General features: G+C 37.9%; 1 protein-coding gene across 2 annotated transcripts in view; it reads right to left on the bottom strand.

Annotated features, from left to right (window-relative positions):
• Positions 1-18,870, bottom strand: part of NUP107 (nucleoporin 107) — a 43,813-nt gene that overhangs the window by 8,502 nt on the left and 16,441 nt on the right. For both annotated transcript variants that reach the window (XM_014860682.3, XM_014860681.3), the window contains exons 9-22: positions 15,558-15,629; positions 15,066-15,154; positions 12,484-12,562; positions 10,625-10,738; positions 8,756-8,846; positions 8,534-8,610; positions 6,685-6,744; positions 5,900-6,045; positions 5,732-5,780; positions 2,371-2,440; positions 1,937-2,055; positions 1,198-1,236; positions 748-898; positions 328-440 (exon numbers count right to left, since the gene is read on the bottom strand). In XM_014860682.3, the coding sequence (XP_014716168.1) occupies positions 328-440; positions 748-898; positions 1,198-1,236; positions 1,937-2,055; positions 2,371-2,440; positions 5,732-5,780; positions 5,900-6,045; positions 6,685-6,744; positions 8,534-8,610; positions 8,756-8,846; positions 10,625-10,738; positions 12,484-12,562; positions 15,066-15,154; positions 15,558-15,629 (1,269 nt within the window). The remainder of the gene's footprint in view (positions 1-327; positions 441-747; positions 899-1,197; positions 1,237-1,936; positions 2,056-2,370; positions 2,441-5,731; positions 5,781-5,899; positions 6,046-6,684; positions 6,745-8,533; positions 8,611-8,755; positions 8,847-10,624; positions 10,739-12,483; positions 12,563-15,065; positions 15,155-15,557; positions 15,630-18,870) is intronic.

The following is an 18,870-nucleotide window of genomic DNA, read 5'->3' as shown; positions in this document are numbered from 1 at the left end:
CCTAGGTAAAACTTTCTTTTCCTTTCTGAAAACAGGAGTAAGCAAGCAATATAAGAGTTAGTGACTGATCAAGTATCTAGAATTATCTGACAGGCAAAAATTCAATGCTCAGGTTTTTTTCTATTCAAGAAACTTCCTTTAACATAATACTACTGTAAGTTACCCCTTACATAAGACCTTAAGTTTGTTGTCAATTTTTATAATGTAAAAGGTTTTGGCTGACAAGGCGAAATTCTTTAAAAAAGAAAGAAGCCAGAGTATTTGAAGGTAGGAGTTCACCCGAGAACAACGTCGGGGAGCACTGGGAGTTACAGGACCCCCCATCACCTCAGTAGTGCCGGCATCCAGGGCTGGGGCCAGGTCATGATGACTGAATTCCCCGTTGTCTTTCTTTCGAATATTCTCAACTACAGTTTTTGTTATAGTTGCAATATCCAAATCTAAAGAATTTTTTGAAGAGATAAAAACAAGAATTAATTTGTCACAGTGATTTAGTAAATTTGGGATAACAATTCTTTAAAACTACAACATGTAAAATATGAAAGACATAAAAGAAAACGACAAAATTAGAAGACATATTACACGAGTTACAGTGTAAGCTATTTTATTCCTAAAACAGAATTTCATTCCTTTTTTTTCCCTCTCTCAAGAGAAATAAGATTTAAAACTAGAAGGATAAACGTTACTAAAGCCAAAATGATAATTTGCCTACAGGGCCCAACAGGGGAAGTTCTCCACCGTTTTTACCTGCTTCTTTAGCCAGTTCCAGGCAATGGTGGCGCTGTTCAAATTCCGTAACACCTTCCAAAAATAATGCATACTGGGCAACAGCCAGGTCTTGAGGCAAATGACAGGTGTAAAATGCTATGAGATTTGTATGTTTCTCATTTATTAAAAGCTAAAAAATAGAAAAGATCAAAGTATGTCAACAATACAAGTTCTAGGATCAGCAGTGCTTTTTAAAAAGTTCACTTCAAAATTTCAAATGTATTTAAGAGAGATTCATACAGACATGGATTTGTGATGCTAAAAAGAATAATTTTAAATTTTAAAAAATGTACTTATGTTAATTAAAAGATCTCTTATGGATTCTGATGACTTTCCTGCCACTAGGTATTAAAATATTATCATTGTGATTTCTGTTTTCATTAAAATAGTAAAAAAAAAAGAATCAAATTGTGGATTCTCAAAGTTTACCTGTATGTATGTCTTTAAAACCTCAATGGAAACTTCTTCCTTCAAAGGGAAAAAAGATATAATTCAGTTATAAACACAACTGCTTATATGTAACAGCAATATATCTAATAAAAATTCTGCTATTAAATTATTTAATGACTTTAGTATTTACCACTGAGCAGTAACTATATGCCAGGCTAGGTGCTTAGCAAAGTTCATGCATTGCCTGATTTAATCTCATCATAACTCTGTGGGTGGTTACCATTACTGTTCACATTTTACAAAGGGAAGAAACCAGGACCAACGGAGGTTTTATTTGCGCAGAATTACAGAGCCAGAAGCTGCTGAGTAAGGGTGGGCACCCAGGGTTCTTCCTCCACAGCCCAAGCATTCAATGCTGTATCATTCTGCCTCCTACATGTACTCTGGCCAAAATATTACAATCATTTAGGAAAGAAGAAAACAAAGGTTTAAAATCTCACACAGAACTTAGTCTGGTTCCGTTAGCAGCTTGAGCCGGTTGATTTAGAGTCGGGTACTGATGAGCATTAAAGTTACGGATTTACCCAACACCAGGTACCCAGCAGCACTCTGCAGCCGTGGACTGGAACCCTAACGGTCGCTGCACTGAGTTATCCTGGGGTGAGCACAGCAGACTACAGAGCAGACTTCTGCACCGCCGCCACCGCAGCCCGTCTTCCGGAGGATGGGTATACAGCCAGGGCCTGGCACGGAGGCATAAAGGCTTCCTTTTACTTACTTTGGTTTGTAGTCCCAGAGTTCGAAAAAACAAAATGAGGTGAGTCATGAAGCGGAGGAGGTGTCCAGGTAGATTATTTCTGCTTTTAGCAAGCCATTTGCTAAACTCATCCATCAGACCTACAAGCGTCAAAGCAAAGATTCAACAGGAGGGATAAAAATCAAAAGAAGAAAAATAAATATTACCAAGAACATTTACCGCATTCCTAGAGTGTAGTTAAGTCACTACGCATTGTCAATAACTGTTATATAAAACAGACTATGTTAAATTCAAACTTTTTAGCAATTAAGTGAATAGCTGCATTCAAATAGACTGATATTTATAAAGATTAAAAGATGTGGTGAGCCATATGCACTGTTTTGTTAACTTATTACAAAACTACTATCAGAAAACAAAGAACTTATACAAAGTAAAATAAAACGATTATATCTTACCATCAATGTCTCCCAGGATAAGGAATTTTTGAACTATATGATAATGTTCTTGATTCTCTTCCAGAACTCTCTGAAAAAATTTTTACATTTTTCATAAATCTTCTAGTGTTCATTCTGTAGTACATTCTGGAGTGTGTACTCATTGTCAAACTAAAAATGTCAAACTTTTGAAATAACACACATAAAGAAAAAGTTGGAAATAAAAGATCTTAGGAGATCAAAACAAAATAAAATGTGGGAAGGACACTGCCTTTGGAATATACTCAAGGCTTACAAATCCAGGACTGAGCAATATCTCTGAAAGCAGAGAACTGTGACAATTTAATCTGTGAATGTTATTAAACTTTCATTTTTCATGTATTACTACTGTGTGCCTTGGCACTCCATGGTGGACCAGAAAGGAAGGGCACTTGTGACTGAGCAAAATGAACTGTAAGATTCCTTCAATATGAACACTGGTCTTAAAAGCATTGTTTGGGTATTTTCTGCCATGTGTGGCACCAAGAGTAACAAAAACCATCAACATAGTAATTAGGCAGAGTAGAGAAAACGATTTACAGGTAACCTGCAGCTGGATCTTTTGAAGGAAACAGTTTAATTTTTGTCAAATATTTAAAATTTTTATTTAGTTATCTAAATTTTTTTTTTTTTTGAGGACGATTAGCCCTGAGCTAACCTGCTGCCAATCCTCCTCTTTTTGCCAAGGAAGTCTGGCCCTGAGCTAACAACCATGCCCATCTTCCTCTCCTTTATACGTGGGACGCCTACCACAGCACGGCTTTTGCCAAGCGGTGCCATGTCCGCACTGGGGATCCGAACCGGCAAACCCCAGGCCGCCGAGAAGCGGAACATGCGCTCTTAACTGCTGTGGCACTGGGCCGGCCCCTATTTATCTAAATTTTCTTTCAGCGTTTATTCTTTTTACATCCAAACCTTTGCTCCACGTGGAATTATTTTAATACACGCCATACGGTAGGGATCTAGCTTTGTTTTCTTTCTGGATGGAAAGTTAATTATGCCCACACCATGTGTCTACATAAACCATCCCTTTTCCTCTAAAATGAAAGGTCACCGTGTCACCTGTTAAATTCTCAAATACACTTGGATCTAATATGGGACGTTTATGTTCCACTGATCTATTTGTTCCTGTGCCAATTCCACACTGTACTGCTGTTATCTTTATATTAGCTTTCATTATTAAGACAAGTATCCTATAACTATTGTTCTTTTGCAAATTTTCTTACCATTCTTACTTATTCTTCTATTTGGAAATTTTCTATCTAGAAGTAATCCCCCAAAGCATTAGGTTTCTATGTTAATTTTGGGATGACTGCCATTTACATTAAATCCTCTCATCCAGGAACACGTATATACTTACTCTATAATAAGATTCTATAGACTCTATAGTTTTCTGTATAAAGGCCCTCAAACCCTTGGTTAATTTTATTTCTAGGTACCTTACAGTTTTGGTCAGTAATTTAAATGGGACTTTCTGGGGGTGGGGAGGCTATATCCTTTTCTAACTAGTTGGAACAAGTATAGAAAGACTGATTTCTTGTAACTTTGCCTTGAATTTAGATACATTAACAAATTCTCTTATTAATTCTCTTATTTATTCTAGTCACTTACTGAGTCTTGAGGTCCTAGATTTATAATTTTATCACGTGACTGTTCTCCCCTTTGTAATATTTATATCTATTCCTTGACTTGTTTTTTTTTAAACGTTTTATTTTTCCTTTTTCTCCCAAATCCCCCCGGTACAAGTTGTATATTTTAGTTGTGGGTCCTTCTAGTTGTGGCACGTGGGACGCCGCCTCAGCATGGCCTGATGAGCGGTGCCATGTCCGTGTCCAGGATCCAAACTGGCAAAACCTTGGGCCGCTGAAGCAGAGCCCACCAACTTAACCACTCGGCCATGGGGCCGGCCCCTATTCCTTGACTTTTTAATTTTCATTGGCTGGAATCTCTATAATAATAGACTGCTAATAAACATTTGACAGAAAAAGTATCAATTTTCTTACTATATGAAGAGCTCATTTATAACAATAAGGAAAAGGTAAAACCCAAGGAAAAAAACAGGTAAAAGATCTGAATAGCAAATTCACAAATGGTCTCTAAACAGGGGAAACTCCCCTGCCCGTGAACAGACAGATGCGAGAAGCACAGTGAGCTCCGACTCCCACCTAATCTGAAGGACTGGCACAAAACCAGAAGGGTGACATTTGGGAGCTGAGAATGCGGGAAAGGGACATATTAATAAATTACTTGTGGGAGTATGAATTAATTGCTACAACCAGGTAATTAATTTAATGTACACATACCCTTTAACCCAGCAACCCTGCTTTCAGGTCACTTATCCTAAAGAGCAGGACTGGCAGAGAAGCATGTGTGTATACAAGAATGTTCACTGCAGTGCCAGAAACAACCTAAATATCACCAAAAGGGAATGACTTTAAAAAGTATACATCATTTGGGCCGGCCTGGTGGTGCAGCAGTTAAGTGCACATGTTCCACTTCTTGGCGGCCCGGGGTTCGCCGGTTCAGATGCCGGGTGCAGACATGGCACCGCTTGGCAAGCCATGCTGTGGTAGGTGTCCCACATATAAATAGAGGAAGATGGGCACAGATGTTAGCTCAGGGCCAGCCTTCCTCAGCAAAAAGAGGACTGGCAGCAGATGTTAGCTCAGGGCTAATCTTCCTCAGAAAAAAGAAAAGAATAAGTTAGATGGAGACTAACTAACTTGGAGAGAGTATCACCAAGAGAAAAACCCCTCCACGCTGTAAAGTAATGTATGCAGTACAATGGGAAAACAAAACCAAGACCCTCCACGGGGATACCTACATTATTGACACGTCGGTGTGAGAGTGTGGAGGACGACACAGCAGGAGACTGTCAACCTGCTTTATCATCTCAGGGGAATGAGAGCCACCATAGAAGGACTGAGAGAAAGTGTTTATAAAGCTTTTATTTATATCCTGGGATTATTGTGTTCCAAGGACATGCAGTATTACTTTGGTTATTTAAAATTTTTTAAAAGAATATTACTTTAAAAAAAGAAAATCTTGTTAATTTTTCCATTGTGTGATTAGTTTTTTAAAAGGAAAAGGATAAATTAGCTTACATGTATATCATATATTTAAATGAAACCAATCCTAAACCAAAGAAACAGACATGAGGTATTACTTTAAATACATCTAAGTACTTAAGCTTCCTCCTTTTAAAGAGTCTTTCTCATGTGGACGATAGGCAAGGAAAAGAGAGGAGATGACAAGATTTCACGTATGTTTTGCCTTTCTACTACAGTGCACAAGAGTATAATATTGTTTCCTATTCCAGTCATCCTAAAATTTTAATATTTACCTTTTTATCAGTAGCTTGAAGTTCTTCAAAAACCTTTTCTAAGGTCCAACTTCGAAAGAAGGAATAGGAAAGGGATGAAATAATATTAACAACGTGAACAAGGGCTACAAATACAACTTCACAGAGCATACCTCAAATCACGTGACTCAAACAAACCAACAAACTCACTTGGCTTCCAAATATTCTCTAGGGAGTTCTTCAGTTTCATCCAGAGTCATGACTGACGTGCGGACCTCCTGTTCTACCAGACTGTCCACCATCACCCGAAAGTAGGCCCACACCGTATCTTCCCAGGTGTCACAGACAGGAAGCAGCTTTCCCCCCATTCCAAAACAGTAAAATGTAGACAGTCAGCAAAAAAGAAAGGAAAAGCAGTTACATCCATTGATATGGGCTATAGTCACTATAATGACATAAAACATTGTGGACTGTAAAATATATCAAATAAACTCTAACGCCTACAAACCACATCTTCTAAGTAGTTTGAACAATTAAGATTTTTTTTCATACTGAGTTCACAACAGCATCAATTTTCCATGCTGATATAAGATGGTGTTTCAACTAATTATTCTAACATCCCTCAAAATACCTGTAAAATGTATGGTGTGGTGGGGTTGTGAGAAGCACACCCACAAATATGAGACAATCCAGTCACTGTGCCTTAGCGGTACACCTCTGCATAAAGCTATGGGTACCATAAGTCATCAATAGATGTATGTTGTCATTAAACTTACAATTCTTAGAAACTGAAGTCTGATTTCATGTATCAAAACATCATTTGATGTATGGGACACACCATATTAGGCAGCTCAAGCTGCTATTCTATTTCAATATTATCACTGATACTCTTAGCAAGTAGCTTAAGTTTGTAAGATTTACTATACACAATTACTGGAATATTGATCTGACTTCACTTCATAGGAAAAAAAGATTTATTAAAATAGATCGCATACCTGCTTAAGATTCCCACTTAAAGCTGCATAAATTGCTCTCTCATATCTGTTAAAAAGCTCCTGAAATACAATGAATATAAATAAATTTGAAATATTGTTTTTCATAGTATGTCAACTTTTTTCATAATCTGGAATTTTGCAATGTCTTCTAAGCTGAAGTGATTTATTTGCTTGATAGTTTCTAAACTTTAGTGAAAGACCTAGTGGGGTAGCAAAAGGAAGGACCCCTTAGTTTGATGACAGAGTGAATGCTGATACCTTCAAGAAAAGTCAACAGCTAAATTTCAAGCACAAGGTGAGAGCAGATCCAACTCTAATGGATGCTTTCTCTCTAACAGTCAAATTTTATTCCAGATAGAACCCCGTAAAGGTCATTTCCCCAGCAAGTTAACTGACACTGACCTAATGACATCAAAACAAGGCACTTGGAACCTGCCATGCTTCAGTTTGCACAAATTCCTAAGGAGAATTAATTATACTCATCAAATTATCCCATTTTCCATCCAGATTCTGCTAATGGCATTTGTCCTCTTTTCATCCAAACAAGAGACTTGAGAGGCTCACTATACAACTAGCCCTCCTTGGCCTTCCGTCTCCAGTCACTGGTCCTGTCCATCCTGCTCCTTTCCACTGCCATCAGTGCTGTCCTAGGACAGGCCCTTGGTACTGAGTGTCTGAAGAATTCTGACAGGCTGCGAACTGGTTTCTTGGCCTTCGGTCCATTCAGTTTTAAGCCTGTTTTCCACTGCCATGCTAATCTTCTTAAAACACTGCTGCCATGTGCCCTCCAGGTTTTGATGGTTCACCACTACGTAGGATAAAAAGTTTTCATTCCCCAGAGTAGCACCTGAGGACCAACACTGCCTGTCCTTAATTTACCTTTTTCAGTCAACTTTCCCATTACAGTCAGTTCTGCTACAATGCTTGTTTTGAAATGTGAATTTGTTTCAATGCAACTGATATATCAAGCAACAATTTGATCATAATGCAGATTGCCCATTTGCTTACATACAATTTCGTCCACAAGAAACAATAGATGAATGCAGAAAACTACACGTAGCTGAACTGAGCCACTTAGAAATACAGAAAAGTGACACACTTCAAACATCTACCAGCTACCTCAGTTCACCAGGGGTGTTATAGGCTAAACTGATCTGCATAGAGTGTTACAATTTTCTGTTTCATTTCAGATAACCTGCTTCTACCACTTCACAATAACTCATAAGCTGCACACCCTCTGACCTCCAATTCCACAAGCAAACTTCAAGTCTTTTTAAGGTAAAGTGCCATATTCATTGTGGTATTTATGTATTTCCTGACCATTTAACAGGAAACTGTGCTACTGTTTCTAGTAAGTCACCTTTTTATGTATCACTGAGAGTTTTTGAGAATTGTGTACTTAACTCCATTTTCCCCAAAAGCTCTGTATGTCTTCTACACAATTTTGCATGCTGTAATGATTTTTGGGAATGCATAGGCCGCGTCATAACCTATGCATTCCACCTAGAATTCCTTCTTCTTTTCATACCCAACAAACCAAATCCTACTAATTTTTAAAACTTCCATTCCATTCTCTCTCCTGGGAAGCCAGCTTTCAGCCCGGATCTTATTCTCACAATTTGGTGTCCTTTATATTTTTGCCTTACAACAGTGTTCAATTCTTAGACCTCAGTGTATGAATAGTTATGATTAGGAGGTAAGCCTGTCAACTCCTACTCCCCTGTTTGACTGCAAGCTCTTGGAAATGGGAATAGTAGTCTTCCACTACGAACGTTTCACAGCACCTTCAGCAGGCCTTCAATTAATCAGAGTAAACGTCAGTATCAGTAAGCATTTTACTGTATCTTACATCTTCCGCCATTCTCCAACAACTTATTTTCCAAATGCATCTATATGGATTCCCTTCCACAGGCTCTAATTCTGTTCCTATGAAACAGCAAAAGAAATAAAATTTAGTTTAAAATGAATCTCTTTATTTCAATGATTTCTAAAAATAAAAGCTATACTTCAAAAGACTGACATTTAGGGCTAAAGCTACCCCTGACGCCCAGAATAAAAGTGACTACAACACCTCCATTAACATTCGGGTCATGATGGAGTTTCCAGCCTTCAAGGGTCGCAGCTCTCCAGGCCTGACCACAGCGCTTACAGAGCCGTTGCGCCTTTGGACCAAAGAAAGAGCAGTCAGTCACGTAGAAGTGCAGTCCTGAAAAGGGACTGTGCCGTCTGAGAAGCACAAGTGACCTAAGACAGGAGCGTACTCACGGCACTTACACCTTACAGAGGGTGATGCAAACAACCAACAATGGCACTTCACGTTACCACCACCTGCACAGCTCCCTGGGGTCTCTGCCTTTCTTTCTTTTCCTAATAACTCCTTTGCTCTTTGATTTTGGGCTTACCAACAGATTCCCATGGTGCCCACAGGCAGTGAAGGCTGATGTAAAAGTATTAGAGAACACTGTTAGTCTCTATAATAACAGGGCGCTACTGCTCATTCAGGCTACAGGTGATATTCATGGCAAATGGGACCAGTCAGATGAGCCTGACACCCAGGTGAGACAGATACACGTCTGTGGGTCCATCTTCTCTGTAGGAGCCACCCCCTCCCCATGTAGCTCACAGGGTTTGGGTAGATCACATCATCCCATTACTGAACTCTAGGGTTAGGCGTGTGAGCTAGTTGAGAACCACTCCCAGGATTCTTGCTGGATCTTGGAAACAGACACACTCCTTTTGCTAGGAATGCTAGCTTGCAGGAGGATGTAAGCCTGGAGCTGTCAGTGGCTGTCACTGACATGAGGAGTGGCTTCTTGAGAATGAAGCCAGAGAGCGGATGGCAGAGCCAAGACCTGGGAAAGACAGTATCCTAATGACATCTTTTGACTTCCTGGATCCTGCTTAAAGCCAGATAATAACCCTCCACACTTCCCTGTTCCACAAGCCATTCAATTCCCCCCTGGTAATTAACTTGAGGTGGGTTTCTGTCACTTGAACCTAGAGATATTAAGAATATCATATCCCAAACATCATTCTGGATTTATGGCTTTCAAAAATTATGAAAGCTATGAAGCAACATAAAAAGTTTTGAAATGCTATCTAAAAGAGGCAGGATAAAAATTGAATGTAGAACCTTAAAAACATTGTCATATTTTGTTTTCTGTTTTTTAAAATACATCCTTGTTTGCCACTGAGATTCCTATTATCTTGCACATCACCTGACAGAGTGGCTGGGACTTAAATATTTTCTGAATAAATGTGATACCAACTTCTTTTCTCAAGTAAGAAATAAGAATGATGCTTAATAATCCAAGACTTACTACGGTAAGAAATTACTTAATGTATGCTAGCGGTCTGGAACAAGGAAGAACGATCACATTTCTGTCTGGAGAACATCACAAGAAAGCTGCAGAACGGGTTCAATGAAACCGGAATCTCCTGCACATGTGACCTCATCAGTTGACAAAGCCACCCAGTGAGCTGTCCAATAGGTACTTCACATTCTAAGTGTAAGATCCGAACTATTACAAAGGAGACTGCATTTAAGGAGGTAAGGATAAAAGGAAGAAGTCTGAGGGCCAGCACAGTTTTCAAATGCTAAATAGTGTCACCTAGAAGAGCAATTAGGGTCCAACTTACTCTCAGCTTTTCAAAATCAAAGCCAGAAGTAACGGGGATCCGCCTAGGGTATGACTACAAGACAGGAAGGCAGTTTGACCTCTTAGAAAGAATTTTCTATCAGAGTTGTGCAAACCAGAGAGCACTGCTTGCTGAAGCAATGTGTTTCTTATCACTGGAAACTTTCAAACTGGAGTTAGATCCAGAAATACCGTGAAAGAGATTACTGCATCAAGGAGGCGCACCAGGTGGCCATAAATATCCCTTCCAACTTACAGTCTAGGACCTTCTGAAACTGGACAAGCAGAGTATCATGATTTACCTCTTCTGTCATTCCAGCACGGATTAGAGTGAAAAGATATTTGAGTAATCTGACTTCATCTTCTCTATCCAGATCATCAAGGGGCATTTTCTGTCTTATGGGAGCATCAGGGTCCTACCGAAAAAAAAAAAAGTCATCATCTATAAATCCTTTGTACCCACATACATTTTAAACATCAGCAAGAGATGATAAATCTCTCCTGAGTTTATATATGGAAATAAATTCATTTACAATTTCATTAAGTAACAAAGGGAATGAAAGTGTCACAAGTGTTCCAAACAGCCACCCAATTGTCTGCTGCCTGTTCAAAACAGACTCCATGGTCACAGAGGCACATGCCTGGGCCAGGCAAGAAGGAAACACCAGTAGCCCAGCCCAGCCCAGCTAGGAAACTCTAGAAATGCGACTCGTGATTCAAGAGGGCCTGCGCTTTACCCTGTTGTAGCAACTACGTGGCCAAGTTAATTCTAACCAGAATTAGGCCTTGCTGGAGAAGGAGCACAGAGGAGACACTGAAGGGATCAATGCATTCTGTGACCAGAAAGTGCTTAGTTGGTACTTTCTGAGAACATATGAGAAGAGAGCCCATTATGGGATTAAGGCTATATAAAACACACCAATGCCCAATAAAAAAAAATTTTTCCCCTCCCCAAATCCCCAGTACATAGTTGTATATTCTAGTTGTAAGTCCTTCTGTTTCTTCTATGTGAGCTGCTGCCGCAGCATGGCTACTGACAGATGAGTGGTGTGGTTCTGCATCCAGGAAGTGAACCCGGGCCACCGAAGTGGAGTGAGCTGAACTTCAACCATTAGGCCGTCAGGGCTGGCTCTAAAAATTTTTTAAAAACAGATTCCTAATAAATAAACAAAACTCCCCTAAAACAGTTATTGCTACCTACTCCCTTATACAGACAGAAAGAAATGTGCCTCTAAACAATTGGGGTAACACACTGTCCTTACTTCTGCAGCAAAGAGCACACATGATCTGCATGGGGCATTTCAAATGAAAAACTACTTTAACGTGACTTAAGAAAGGAAGTGATTCTTATGCCAAATGTTACTGAATGTATGGTAATATGATTATCAATGCATAAAATGGAAGGCATAATAGGTGAATTGGCTACTTTCACAAATATTCTGCAGACAGATACAATCATTCAATTTTGGAACATGGTCTCTTTCTGGCAAAAGGTAACCACCACTTTCCAGATGTGAAGAGTCAATGATTTTCACTTGCTTGCTACATGGTAATTTTGCCACAATTTATTTCAAGCTCTTCTAGTAGTTTCCAAACAATTTTCCATCAAAAGCTACTTTTGTTACCAAATGGAATTTTATCAGTTTTTTCACTGTTACTTATTTCTCCCACTCTTCACTATAAACATTCAATTCACATGCCCCTACCTGCTGCAAAGTTATATTCCTTTATTTCTACAGACTCCTATTCTTTTCAAATCCAGTTATTCCTATTACTCATATCCTAGAATGACCTTTCTAACCACAAGCTTATTCACAAAGCTTCATTTTGTACCCCTGCTTTCTACATAAAAGAGCTTTCATAGGTAACCACCTTATAGTTGAAGAGTCAAACCTTGCTATAAAATCAAAATTAATTGGTTTTTAATGTTGGCAAATCAGGAACACTTTCTATACCTTCTTTTACAATTTACAATTCACAGGCCACGGATGTGTTCAAATATATTCCATTAAATTCAAACAAAACTTAGTAATTTTAGAGTTAAATAGTATGTGGAAACCTTTGGGAAACTAAAAAAGATCCAAAAGAAGAAAAATTCTCAGCCTTAAAAAAAAAAATCACTTAATTTTAAAGACAACTCTCATTTTCAAAGAACACTTACCAACTCAGTGACAAGAGGACGGACACTTCCTATGTAAGAAGACAGCTGCCGCTGTTTCAAGGTATGCAGAGTATTTTCCCTGAACGAAAAAGTATCAATTTTTTTAAAGGAATAATTTTAATAGGTGTCTTCAAAAAAATCAAATCAAGTAAAAGTAAGAAAAAGAGAGTATACACTCAGAAAAAACACGCAAAGATACCAAGTATAAAAGGGCATTTTAGGGCTGGCCCTGTGGCATAGTGGTTAAGTTGCACACTCCACTTTGGCAGCCCAGGTTCGCTGGTTCAGATCCTGGGTGCAGACCTACACACTGCTCAGCAAGCCATGGTGAGGTGGCGTCCCACATAGAAGAACTACAATGACCTACAACTAGGACACACAACTATGTACTGGGGCTCTAGAGAGGGGAAAAAAAAAAAAGAGGAGGAGTGGCAAGAGATGTTAGCTGAGAGCCAATCTTCCTAACCAAAAAAAAGGGCAGGGGGGCATTTTAACTCAGATGACTAATGATGTTGAACTTTTTCATGTCCTTATTGGTCATCATCAATGCTTTTGTGAGATATCTGTTCACATCTTTACTTTTTTATTGGGTTCCCCTTTTATTACTGAGTTGTACTTTATGAACTATAGGTTCTCTGTTTCTTCTTGTCTGTGGCTTGCCGATAATTCATTCTCTCAATGGTGTCTTTTAATAAGAAGTTTTTAACTTTGATGAAGTCAAATCAATTTTTCCCCTGATTACTGCTTTCTGTGACCTAAGAAACACTTTCTTATCCCCTAAGTCAATAAGGTGTCCTCCAGTTTTCCTCTAAAGCTCTATGGTTTTAGCTTTTACATGTAGGACTATGATCCATCTTGAATTAATCGTTGGGAATGGTGTGAGGGAGGTATCAAGGTTAATCTTTTTTTCACATAGCCAGTTTTTTCTGCATGGTTTGCTGAGAAGAGAATTATTATCCTTTTCCACAATGGATTACTTTGATGCCTCTGTTGAAAACCAAATGACCATATAACTGTAGGTCTGTTTTGGGGTTCTCTATTCTGTTCCATTGATGAGTAAAAAAGGGGAGACTAATTCATAATAAACTTGCAAAAACCTTAACTGGGCATTTTGACTTAAAAAAATGTTTTTTTCCCCGAAAATGAAAATTTCTCTTTACCTCAGAAAAATCACAACTACTCAAGATTTTATATATATATATATTTTTAAAGACTGGTACCTGAGCTAACATCTGTTGCCAATCTTCTGTCTTTTTTCTTCTTCTTCTTCTCTCCAAAGCCCCCCAGTACATAGTTGTATATTCTAGTTGGGAGTGCCTCTAGTTGTGCAACGTGGGACACTGCCTTAGCATGGCCTGATGAGTGGTGCCATGTCCATGTCCAGGATCCAAACCAGCGAAACCCTGGGCCATTGAAGCGGAGTGTGCAAACTTAACCACTGGGCCACAGGGCTGGCCCCTCAAGATTTAATTTTTAACATACATTCAGTAGCACTAATTTCCTAGTTACGCAGAGAAAAAACATAAGCGACTTGCAGATTTTGTTACATATATGTTACCAAATTCAAAGGCAATCTGAACTTTTTCTTCAAGTCTTGAAATAAATTATCCCTTTATCCTATGGGTGCTTTTTGGTTTCAAGGTCTTACAATAATTTAGAAGTATTGGAGGATGTAGGGAAAAGAAATTTTTTAAAAAATCACAAGTATCTAGAAACATGGCAAAAGTGTCTTCTTGATGATTAAATTATGATTATTAAGAAAAGAGGGCAAGGCAGTTGTTTGAAAACCTGAATTAGATCATGTCATTTTATTCTCAAGGTTTCCCATCACATTTAGAGTAACATCCCAAACCTTTACCTTGGGCTGCCTGTGAAAGTCCTTTATGAGCTGACTCCCTTCAGTCTCATTTCCTACCATTCTTTTTTTTTTTTAAAGATTTTATTTTTTTCCTTTTTCTCCCTAAAGCCCCCAGGTACATAGTTGTGTATTTTTAGTTGTGGGTCCTTCCAGTTGTGGCATGTGGGATGCTGCCTCAGCATGGCCTGACAAGCGGTGCCACATCCGCGCCTAGGATTCGAACCAGTGAAACCCTGGGTCACCAAAGCGGAGCGTGTGAACTTAACCACTTGGCCATGGGGCCAGCCCCATTTCCTAGCATTCTTGTCTTTGCTGCGCTCACACTGGCCTCCTTGTGCAAATACTTCACCTCCGCAGGGTCTCTGCAGCTCCTGTTCTCGCCCAGAACACTTGTCCCGCAGATTTCTGCACGGCTTGCCTCCTTTATTTCTTAAAAGCCTCTCACTCTTACTACCTGTTACTTCCTTCGACAGGCCTTCCCTGATCACCTCTGCTGCTCATTATCATTTTCTATCCATCAACTTGGACTCTTTTCTTTCAAGCTCTTAACACCCAACAGGATGTATGTCTGTTCATGTGCTAACTCTCCGAAACAAGTATAAATTCCATAAAGGCAAGGTTTTTATCTGTTTTGCTGATTAAGTGGATAAGCAGTAAGAACTGAATAAATATTTGTTGAGAAATGAATAAAGAAAATCAGTGTTAAGTGACTTCAGTGGCTTACCAATATACTGATTTTGCATAAAACTCAATATTATCGGAAAAATCTCCAATTTCATCTTTGGCAATGCTCTCTAACCAATCTACCACCAGCTAGGAAAGGAAAAAAAAACAAGTATTAACTATAAAATCTGTTAGTATTTTATTTGAAATGGTACTCCTAGCTTTAATTTCAGAAAAATTTTCTGATTCAAAAATACCAAGTAAGAAATTTTCCAACCATTGTTTTTACTTTTTTAAGATATATAAATATTATGGCGAAAGAATGAAATTTTCTACAGGAATAACACTGTTTTTAACAGGCTACTGCTAGAAATACCAGGGCTATTATTTGAAAACAAACAATAAGCTTCTTAATTCCTTTTAATTACAAATAGAAAGATCAAAAAGAAAAAAAATTAAGAAAAAAGTGTTCAGTTAAAAAAACTTCAGTTCTTTTATGTCATTTACCTATTCTCCATGTTTCATAAGAGATATTTAAAAATTCTAGCCATACCTGACTTTGCCGGACGAGTGAATCTCTCTGAAATAATGCTTCCACAACTGTTTTTTCACTGGCATTAGGAGCCTATTAAAAAAAATCATTTAAAGGAAGGAAAGAAAGAAAAGAAGATGCTCTAAGATTACTTCAACAGAAAGGTAAAAGCAAATCTGATATAAGTATATTTCATCACCCATAAACATGTTGCACACAGCAGATCTGTATATTCATTTCTGAAAAGTTTTTATAAATAAACTTCAATCTGCTAGATCAATTTGCAGCTGCTCTCACTTGATATTTTAATTCTCTGTATACGGAGTTTTAAAATTCTATCTCCCCAGAGATTTGTTTTAAGAAAAAATAAAACACAAAACAAAGGGAAACAAACAAAAAAATCATAATAAAGGGCTGGATGTGGTCATGTGACATATTAGGAGATTAACATTTAGGGGCCGGCTGGGAGGCGCAGCGGTTAAGTGTGCACGTTCCCCTTCTTGGCGGTCCGGGGGTTCGCCAGTTCGGATCCTGGGTGCAGACATGGCACCACTTGGCAAGCCATGCTGTGGTAGGCGTCCCACATATAAAAAAAGTAGAGGAAGATGGGCACGGATGTTAGCTCAGGGCCAGGATTCCTCAGCAAAAAGAGGAGGATTGGCAGTAGATGTTAGCTTACGGCTAATCTTCGAAAAAAAAAAAAAAAGAAAGAAAGAAGAAAAGAAAATTAACATATAAAAACTTTAAAATCTTTTCATTCTACACAGCAGTTCACAGGTGATAAAACTGAAGAACAATCCAAGGCTCTCATGATTGACTTTAAAGACAACTTGACAAAACATTAGCGAGTAATATCCAGCAGTGTGTTGAAAGGGGAATGTTTGGTGAACAGATCTATTAAATTAGCCCATCTCATTCACGGTTCAAGGAGAAAAGCCACAAGAGCATTCGGACAGGGGTCAAAATGTCACTTGATAAAACTATCTTCATAAATTAGAAACAGAAGAACACTTTGCTAATAATACACTACCTAGTCGAAGCCTATAGCACATAATATACTTAGGTGTAAAGAGACACTCCTTTTAAAACCCAGAGGGTGAAAGGAATAAGAATTCCTGCAATTATTCAACTTGACTTCAAAAGTTCTAGCTAAGACATAAGGAAAAGAACTGAGTAGTACTAAGTATGGAAAAAGAGTCAAACTCATCACTATTTGTAGATAACAGGACTGCCTACCTAGAAAACCAGACAGTCAATGGAAAACTGTTAAAACTAGTAAGTAACTTGAATAAATAGCCAAATATAAGAAAACCAATCTTCCTAGATGTGCATGTCTCTTGGCTGGAATGAAATAAGTAACTGTAGAATAAACAAGGATTGAAAAGATATTAAAAAATATTTGAGGTGAAAAAGCAGATTAACAGATGTGTAGCTGAAATAATTTATATTTATTTTCTCCTGTTTTGACTATTTATAGTTGCTTCAAACATGAATTACTTTGGTAATCAGAAAATAAAAAATGAAAAAATAATTATAAAATAAAAAGTAATTAAACCCCAAAAGAGCATCTAGTCTTTATGGCTTTAAAGGCGTATTTCTACCAAGGCTTCAAAGAACATGTAATTCCGATATTCTTCAAACAGAGCACAAAACAATGATGAAAGATTTATGAACTTGTTCTGGAGAGCAGCACAATTCTAGACGCTAAAACTGGATGAGGATGTTAACACACAAAAAAAGTATATATATTTGGGAAAGTTCTAAATAAAATATTAGTTAATAAAATGTAGTAGTATATTTAGGAATATATAGTTTATCCTATTTGAGGATAATTCAACATTAGGAAAACTATCAATGTAAACCATTAAATTAATAAATTAAAGCAGATATCTATAGAAGCTAAAAAAAATTTGACTGCATTCAATACCCATCCAAACTCTTAGCTCCTTATGAGAAAAAATCCTCAATCTGCAGAAAAACAAAAGCATTCTTATCAAAAGTCAGGAAGAAGAAAAGAATGCCTGCTATTACTGCTATAATTGTACGGGCACTCCTAGGCAATGGAATAGGCAAGTAAAAGAAATAAGAGATCAGAAAGGATTAAGGGAAACTCACTATTTGTAGATGATTACTGCCAACACAGAAAACCCAGTCAAATCAAATTAAAAACTTACTGGAGCTAATAAAAGAGTTTCAAAAGTGGCCAAATATGAGCTTTACGAATCAATCATTAACCTTCTATTTGACAGTAATAATGAATTAAAAAATGTAATTGAAAAGAGTACCCATTCACAATAGGATTTACATAGACTTTTATAAAGAGCACAAATCTATATAAACTATAAAAGATCTAAATAAATGGAGAAATATGCCATGATCATAAATAGGAAAATTCAACATGGTAAAGACGTCATTTCTCCCCTAATTTATAAATTCAGTATTACTTTAATAAATATTCCAACAGAATTAAAAAAAAAAATTGAAATTGTAAACTTCATCTGGGAAAAAAAGTGTGCAAACATGTTTTTTAAGTGAGATGGAGACTTACCCTATGAATATTAAAACTGAGCCAGAGTGACTCAGTTGTGTTGTACTGGCTTTCAAATGCATCACTCAGTAAAACAGAAAAGACCCGCGTATAAATACGATACATACATTTGCTTGATAAATGGTTTTGGGGTAAATGAATATCCACATGAAGAGAGTTAAATCTCTGGCTTCCTTCATACACAAACTTACTCCAGAGGAGAAAGAGCTTATTATATAAAAAATAAGATTGAGGGGGCTGGCCCCGTGGCCGAGTGGTTAAGTTCGCGCGCTCCGCTGCAGGCGGCCCAGTGTTTCGTTGGTTCGAATCCTGGGCGCGGACATGGCACTGCTCATCAGACCACGCTGAGGCAGCGTCCCACATGCCACAACTAGAAGGACCCACAACGAAGAATATACAACTATGTACGGGGGGCTTTGGGGAGAAAAAGGAAAAAATAAAATCTTAAAAAAAAAATAAGATTGAGGAGAAAACATTGGAGAATATTTTTAAATAGGTAGGAAAGGCCTTCCTTAACAAGACACAGAATAGTGAATGATAAAGGAAAATATGGCAGGTGTGATCAGTGAAACATGGAAATGTCTACTTGACAGAGACCCCTTAAACATAGTTGAAAGGCAAGTGACAAAAGGGAGAAGACTATCCTTAACACGTACGAGGAAAGAATTAACAAGAAAATAATTAACAGGAAAACGAGAAGAGGAAAGGAATACAGAATTCATATCATGTAAATGCTTAAGAACAAAAACACTCCACCTCACTAATGATCAATGACACGCATATTAA

The sequence above is a fragment of the Equus asinus genome, chromosome 22 (genome assembly GCF_041296235.1).
Source record: "Equus asinus isolate D_3611 breed Donkey chromosome 22, EquAss-T2T_v2, whole genome shotgun sequence".
Lineage (NCBI taxonomy): Eukaryota > Metazoa > Chordata > Mammalia > Perissodactyla > Equidae > Equus > Equus asinus.
The sequence above is the reverse complement of the archived record's forward strand: the minus strand, read 5'-3'. Positions and strand labels throughout refer to the sequence as shown.